The 8,363-nt window shown below is 27.5% G+C and overlaps 1 protein-coding gene across 1 annotated transcript; it reads left to right on the forward strand.

Annotated features, from left to right (window-relative positions):
- The first annotated feature begins 785 nt into the window (after window positions 1–785).
- On the forward strand, window positions 786–7,354 carry LOC129902474 (protein SOSEKI 2). Its single transcript, XM_055977722.1, has 5 exons — window positions 786–1,226; window positions 1,341–1,410; window positions 3,733–3,845; window positions 5,316–6,138; window positions 6,812–7,354. Exons 1-5 carry the CDS (start codon window positions 1,013–1,015, stop codon window positions 6,933–6,935), a joined length of 1,344 nt encoding a protein of 447 aa, XP_055833697.1. The 5' UTR covers window positions 786–1,012; the 3' UTR covers window positions 6,936–7,354.
- Window positions 7,355–8,363: the final 1,009 nt, after the last annotated feature.

Genomic DNA, 8,363 nt, shown 5'->3' on the forward strand with positions numbered 1-8,363 from the left:
TTAAGGGTCCATTTGGAATGTGATATGAAATTGATTTGAAATTAAATTTTATTCGAACACATAATTTAAAATTTCTTAATTTTTATTGTTTTTTATAAACATGAAAATCTAGAAGTAAAAACTATTAAAATTTCATTTATTTTTATATAATTTTATTGAGCAAATTATAGTTCATAAATAATATATTAAAATTATCCTAATTAAAACACTACATTAATAAATCACATATTAAATTTTTTATTATAAGTAAATAATTGTGATTACAAACTTTTAAATATACATAATTTTTAAAACATTCACTAATAAGCTATAATAATAAATAGTTATTCTTTAATATAATTTTTCACACAGTACCAACAGTTTTTTCATGTTGAAAATGAATTACATAAAAAAAATAAAAATAATAAATCATTTTTTATAAAATATAAACTTATGAATCAAAATATTCAAATAATAATTTAAATTTATAATTTTATATTACATGTTGAAACACAAGTTAATCCCGCTCTTCATGTCTTACTAAAGTCAAATAGGTCTAAAGATCATTCCAATTTTTAATTATTTTCTTCCGTTTTGACTGGATATTTAACCAATTTAAAAAAAAGATGAGGGTAAAAAGGTCAAAAAAGGAGGAGAATTAAAAAGGTGATGATGACTAATGAACACCCAAATTCTCTCTCCCTAGCTAGGATCTCTTAAGGCACAGTAATAGTAGTAGCTGACAGTAAGAAAACAGAGTGAATTTTTCTTTGCTTATATGCAGTGTTGGAGGATCATCTCAATTTAGTTTTATTTTTATTGGATGCTTGATATTTATTTTAAAATTTAATTATTTTAAGTTCGCACCTTATAGAATTAAAGCCATTTTTGGCAAAAAAAATTTATATTCAAAATTTTTAATTAAAAAAAAAACAAAAACAATCCCATCCACTGGGGCTCTATTTAACTACATAGCAGGCCCTTTTGCAAGATCATTAAAAAGGGGCAACTCAAGTAGGAAAAAAGAGAAAGAATGAATATGGAGGTTATTGGGGATGGAAGGAAAATATGCAGAGAGAATAGCCCAGATAGAGAAAGAGGTAAATCACAAAGCAACAGAGTAGTATTGATGAGAGCAAGTTTTAAAAAGGTTCAAGTTGTGTATTACTTGTCAAGAAATGGACAACTTGAACATCCTCATTACATCGAAGTTACTCATCTTGCTCATCAACATCTTCGATTGAAAGGTGCATATATATAAATATATATATATTTACATGTTATTTTTTCTTCTTGATTCATTGGTGTTTTTGTGCTATGAAATTAATGTGCAAGTGCATTTTTTTTTCTTTTTTACACAGATGTCATTGATAGGCTTACTGTGTTGAGAGGCAGAGGCATGCCTTCACTATATTCTTGGTCTTGTAAAAGGTAAATATGTTAATGCCTTTTTTTTTTTCATCTTTAATTTGCTTCTTACCTATTTACCTATCAAACAAACAAAAATAAAATTATAGTATTGAACAACTTTTTACCTAGGCTGAAGTTTAGTAGGCCAAGTGACATGATTGAGTATCAATCTTAATTTATTTGAAATCTACGCAGTTGAAAATGGATGGATGTGTGTCTGATTATACTTTTCGCAAGGAGAAAAGAGAGAGACTTATTTGTAATTTATGAAGGTGGACTTGAAAAATTAGTTTGAAGCATTTTTAAAAATTTGGAAATCCAATTTCATATTGAATTTGAAAATGGGAATTCTTATAGACAAACACTAATTCGAAACAATAAATTATTTCGGACAAAAATAAATAATATTTATGACTAAATGACTCCAAAAGTTAAATTAACCAAAAGTAAAATGTAATTAAACAATATTCTGAAAATATTTTTTGAAAAAGAAAAATCATCTTAGAAATATAAAAGAGGGATAACTTCACGCATTTTAGAATCTTTTTATCATATGAAATTTTTACCAAAATGTTGAACTGAACTTAACTCACTTCAATGTAAGGGTTTGTGTGGTAAGAAATATTTAAAATTTTCATATTTACTAGTTAGAAAATATTTTTTCTAAAAATAATAATTTCTCAAGGATCAGAGAAATGAGTCGTGTGCAAGTGTAGGGAAACACGTAACGGCCCACTCTGATTGTCTTCTCCTATACCCAAATTACTCACTCAAATAACAAAACATATTAGTGAAATACACTAATTGGAGTCTAGAAAAAAGTGTATGGAGATCTTTTCATTACTTCCATAGACATTGTTTCTGAATAATTCTCAGTGCATCAAACTCAAATTAAAGAAAAAAAATAATCATTTATTAAAAAAGCAGTGTCAGGTCTAAAAAAATATACAATATAGAGTTTTTTATTTTGAAGACAATCAACTCCAACTAACTTTCTATTTTACTCTCTAAAAATGAATCTTGTTCTTCTCTCTCCTCAATATTATATTTAGTAGTTTTTATTTTCTTATTTCATAATATAAATTCTCTTTCTTTTTTCCAAATAATCACCTTATATAATCTTCATGTAATATAAAATTTTATGCTTCTCAAATTCTTTATTTAATACATAATTATATTTAATTATAAATTTTTAAGTAACATAAATTGCAAGCAAATATTATATAATATATATATTAATGGACAATTCAAATAAAAGTGAGATCATTAATGAAATACAATTACATAAATATTATATAAATATTCAACTTTAGAAGCTATTAGTGATCCAATTATTCGTGAATGCATGCGACAAGAACAACTATGAATAGTTGAAAAAATAAAGCATCAACCACAACCACAATCACAACTACAACAATTTTCTAGATCATACACTAATTTTTTCCCGAATATTTATGAATCTGGAAATAACCTACCTAATTACTAAATTATTTTTGTGATCTTTAAAATTATTATGTTATGTATTGTATTTATAAATTAAAATTTTCATCCTTATCATTTGAATTTTATGCATTCTTCATAGTGAAAAATAATAATAATTTCAAATTATATCACTTAAAATAACATTTTTTTAAAAAATATTAAAATATTATTAATTTGGGATGAAAGTAGTATATATTAATAATATATTTTTTAAATGTTATGTTACATTAAAAAAGAATTACGAATATCAGAGATTTAATTAATGGTCTTATATCATTTATAATATGTTAAGTACAAATATTATTATATAATAGAGAATATGAATAGTAGTTCTCCAAACGCTCCGTAATTGGAGAATAGAGAGTGAAATGAAGAGTGGTTGGATAACTCATTTTCTACTTTACTCTCCAAATATAGAGAATAGAGAGTAAAATAGAGAGTAAAATAAAGATGGTCTAACAAAAAAAAATGTGATAATAAAAAACACAAACAACATATGACAATAACTACAAGGGTATGACAAACCCTAACAAGGCATGACAACCCTCCACATCTACTATTTTCCTACGCTAATATGTGATCTACACTTCAACTTATCTAGAGTTATGCCTGGTTAATATAAAAATATGTTATGTCCTTTCTAATCATCTCACCTTACCTTTTAATTGATCCAATAATATTTTTTTAAATTATACATAAATATTTTTTACCAAGCATCAAAAAATATAAGTAAGAGAATTACTACATTAAAAGATGATTCTTCTACTAATAATAATAATATTAATTTGTCAGTTCCCTTAGTTGAAACTTTTAACATTTTTCTTTCGAAAATACTGATATAATACCATGGTAATTTTGTAGGAGCTACAAAAATGGATATGTGTGGAATGATTTAGCTGAAAATGATTTCATCTTCCCTTCTGAAGGAGCTGAGTATGTTCTCAAAGGATCTGAAATTATTGAAGGTTCCACAGGTAATTTTTATGGAAAATGCATGAATTAGAATTCCTTGCCTGGTTTTATCAAACTCTTTCACTTTTCAAATAAGTGATCCATTTAAGTTTGACCGTGAAAATAAAAATAAATTATTTTATTTGAATTTTTTTAAATTGAGTTGGATAAATTGGTGTGTTTGGCCATATTTTGTAAAGAATATTTATAAATTTGAGTGTATTTGTTTTTTAAAATATGATTTATACTTTCAATTTTTAAAAACTAGAGAAATCACTCAACTTGACTAATTTACTTCAAAACATACCATCAAATTTGTTCTAAAAGAGTAATATTTCAAATAAATAACTATATAATGTCACAGATTAAATCTCATATATCAGCTATGACATACAATTGCAAATATTTTTTTCACTTTATTAGAATTTTTTTGAGTGTACTTTTTTTAAATATTTTATTTCAATTGTTTTTGTTATAATATTTGTAAATAATATTTGGTTGTTTGAGCATACTTTTCCTAAAAAACATCTAATATATTTTAAACATAAAATATAATTTAAATAGGGTTATTATACAAATTAAAAGTTTAGGATAAAATTTGAAGAGAAAATATAGTAAAAGTGAAAATAATATTGAGTATTTTTCATGATCAAATGCTATTTTTTGAATTAAGTGCTGTTCTCTCCATTTCAAAATAATTGAATTGTTGGAGTATTTTTTAGTGTTCAAAATAATTGGATTGTTCACTATTCAAGATAAATGTTATTTTTTTTTCCAATTTTATCCTTCATTAATTAAATTTAAAGGTTGAGTTCTAAGAATGAATTAAATGAGTATTAAGAGTTAGCGTGAAGTTTAAAAAGGGAAAAAATAAAAAAAAACATAACTGATTTATATCTATATTTTTTTATTGCCATATTTCAATAATTTAATTATTTTGAAATACAGGGAGTAAAAAATTCTCAGTCAAAGGGGTCAGCGTTTCAAGAAGAAACTGTCCTTATTTTAATACTTAACGTTTAGTGTCCGTTTGAATTGACTTATTTTGAGTGTTTTTAAAATAAAATAATTTTTAATTATTTTTAAAGTGTTCGAATAAAATTAAAATATATTTATAAGCACTTATTTTTAAGTCAAAATAATAAAAATAAATCAAAAATCAAAAATTAAAAATCTTAATTATGATTTTTGATTTATAAGTTACAAGTCAAAAATCAATCAGCCTCGTATTGATTCGCTTCTTTCTTCAATACGTTTATATAAGCCCTCCTTGTTTTTTTAGAAATGAGGAGTTTATTAAGAGGTGTGTGCAAAAGCTGAATTATGATTTATTTTGGAACGGCGGTAGTATTTGTTTAATCGAGAATTTCATATTTTTGTGAACATGTCCAAAAATTGTTGCTCCATGATACAAGAAACAAAATCACTATCAGTTAATTTCTTTCAACAAAAAAAACCAACAAAACTTCATCACATTGTAATATGTATTCCAGAAAAATTTCAGCAAATTCATATAGCCGAGAGTCCACAATTGATGAGAAACAAGCAACAAGTTCAAGAGTCAAGCAGCTTCTTGCCAAAACGAAAATCAGATGGGTCAAAACGACACTCAGATGAGGCAGAAATTGTTCAGAACAACGACAATTACCTAGAAGAAAATGATGAAGAATTATATGAAGAGAAATCAAATTACAGTACTAGCTCAACCACACCCAATTCCACTTGCTCTAGAGGTTTAATTTGTACTGATGATCACAACGAGTTAACTCGCAAAAATAATCCTACCGAGTTGATTCACACCAACTCGTTATCTCCTCCTTCAACAACTTCATCGTCTCTCTCAGACAAACCAATTAATAACGAAACCACCAACACCTCCAAAAGGTTCGAAGACGGTGACCCGGTGGTCGCCGCGTCATTATTGAGTCGTAACTCGGTGCTCTTCCAACTCATCTCCTGTGGCGGATCGGTGTCGTTTAGAGGGAAGACTAGTACTACCGATCCGCCACACATTATGAAGAAACAACAACCACCGCCGCTGTCTCCACCTCCGTGCACTGTAGTGGCGAGGAAGAGCAGTAGCAGCTGTGCTAGTTTTCATAAAGGAATATTGTGCAAGGCGGTGAAGAATAATAATGTGGAGATGAATGAGGCGGAAGAGATAAAATACATGTCGGAGAATCCACGATTTGGGAATTTGCAATTGGAGGAGAAAGAATATTTCAGTGGGAGCATTATCGAATCAATGACGATGGAGGAGAGAACCGCTCAAGTTGATCCACAATTGAAGAAATCATCTTCCTACAACGAAGAGAGGTGAGTTTACCCACTTCGATTATCCCTTTCATCACTACCATTATTACTATCAATTACGTGCTACTGCCCACTATCACTATCATCGATATTAATCAATATCAGTTGCTACTGTCACTAACTACAATTTATAATAATCACCACCAATCATCACTACAACAATAATCACCACTCATATTATCAATCACCACGTTATATTCAACCATTGTAATTATTCATTATCACGATTAGTTTATCACTATCAATTGCCACGGTCAATTTCCACCATTAATCTCTATTGCCAACTACTATCACCACTAGTTACTATTCACACCTCACCATTAGCCAACAATATCCATAACTACCGTTGCTAGTCATTACCATCATCATATAATATTTTAAGATATTTTGTTGATATAAAATATTAAATCAATTTAGTATTTATTAAATTTTGTATTTGTTAACTTTTGATAGAAGTCAATGTTTTTATGTTTAGGTATTGAAAAAACAATCTTAATTAATTAGTATTCAGATCTTAATATAATGTCATAATATCCAACTGTAAGGCCATTACTAGAATAGTTTACAAAAACTTTTTACTACATTGGTAAAGCCTGTCTAACTTGAAGAAAGTTAACACTGGACAAAGTTTATTTGTCAGGCTTTAATACATTTGGATGTCTACTTTAATATGCAGGAGCTCAAAGGCAGGACTGAGAGAAGTAGTAGCAAAAGAAGAGGAGGAATTGAACAAGGAAAAGGCTATAAAAGGAAAATGCATCCCCAGGAAAAAGTCTTCTTCTAAACACTCCAAAATATGACCTTTCTTCTGATCTTTTCACCAAAAGCTCTTCTTTGGGACTTTACTTGCAACTTTTAGTTATAACAGTACCTACTTTAGGCTTTTAGCTCTCTTTCCAAAGTGCCCAAAAAAAAAAAAGATTTCTAGTTCTAAAACTTGGTTTCATCAGAATTCAGGGAAACAAAGGAAGTGGGATTCACTTTAGGATTTGTTATTGAACTCTTGCTCTGTAAGGCAAAATCCTAAGTTTGTTAGGCACCTTTGTATTTGTGTCCTAACACTTTTCATCCTAAAAGAACATGACAATTAACATTAGGGGTATCAATGGTACAATTTGGTTAATTTTTGATGTCAATGTTCTGACACTTTCCGAAATCGTTTTATTATCTTGGTCTGTTTTTTTTTATATGAGTTCGGTTCGGTTAATTTTTGATATATATTTTTTTATATATATAAACACTCTTTATGTGTACTTGTGTATACACTATTATATATACTTGTGTATAACATTGACAAAATTTTTGTAGATACTTTATTGTTTAAAAGGTAATGAATTGAGAAAATAAAAATAGAGATTTATCCTATAATATTATGGTAGTGTAAAATAATATTAAGTATTAAAAAAAAAATTCATCAGATGTGCGGGTATAAATCAATCAAGATGAAACTTAAGAACTGGTCTACTTAATTTAAATATCTAATAAATGAAATTTAGTAAATCATAAGAGAGGAAAAATATTTAATTAACTTATAGTTTGTTACCCAAGATCGTTGAAATATTTTGAAGTTTATTAGTTACTACTCAAAAGTTGAGATGTTAAAACTAATTTAGTTTCGTTTGGAGTAGTATAAAAAAAGCTTCAGTCTTCGAACTTTGAGTGTGTTACTTATATTGTTGCTTTCATTATCTTTGGGTCTAAAGCAAAAAAAATATTATTTTATTATTTTTAAACTTAATTTCTAAATTGTATTTTACCCATATTATTCGGTCAGTTAATTTTTATAAAATAAAATACCTTCCTAATTATTTTTTACGATTATAAATTTCTATATAAAATCACTCGATTTTTTAAAGAGAAACCTAAAAATCGATTAAGTACGATTCAATTTAATCGGTTAAGTCGATTTTTAAAAAAACATTGACAGCCCTAATTAACAGAACTTTCCGCTAAAGTAGTAAAACCAAAGAGGAAAAGTATCTTGTACTTTAGACAGAGACAGATTCAGAATTTTGAATTTTTGGATACCATGCTATTTTGAATAGTAACCTATGGCAAAATATCCAGTGTAGAGTAAGATGATACCTATGACAAATTTGCATACAAAATTTAGACTTGTTCTGTTGGTTCAGTTAAGAGTTTACTTACAAGAGATGTAGAGTCGAATTCAGCAGTGCTCGAACTTGCATCCCTACAGTGGTAAGTCTAAGCTTTAACCACTGGCACCA

Source organism: Solanum dulcamara, chromosome 1 (assembly GCF_947179165.1).
Source record: "Solanum dulcamara chromosome 1, daSolDulc1.2, whole genome shotgun sequence".
Classification (NCBI taxonomy): domain Eukaryota; kingdom Viridiplantae; phylum Streptophyta; class Magnoliopsida; order Solanales; family Solanaceae; genus Solanum; species Solanum dulcamara.

Coding starts and splice junctions, on each gene's coding strand:
- LOC129902474 (XM_055977722.1), top strand. CDS start 1,013: ATGAATATGGAGGTTATTGGGGATGGAAGGAAAATATGCAGAGAGAAT. Junction 1,227..1,340: donor TCAACATCTTCGATTGAAAG/GTGCATATATAT, acceptor TTTTTTACACAG/ATGTCATTGATAGGCTTACT. Junction 1,411..3,732: donor TATTCTTGGTCTTGTAAAAG/GTAAATATGTTA, acceptor GTAATTTTGTAG/GAGCTACAAAAATGGATATG.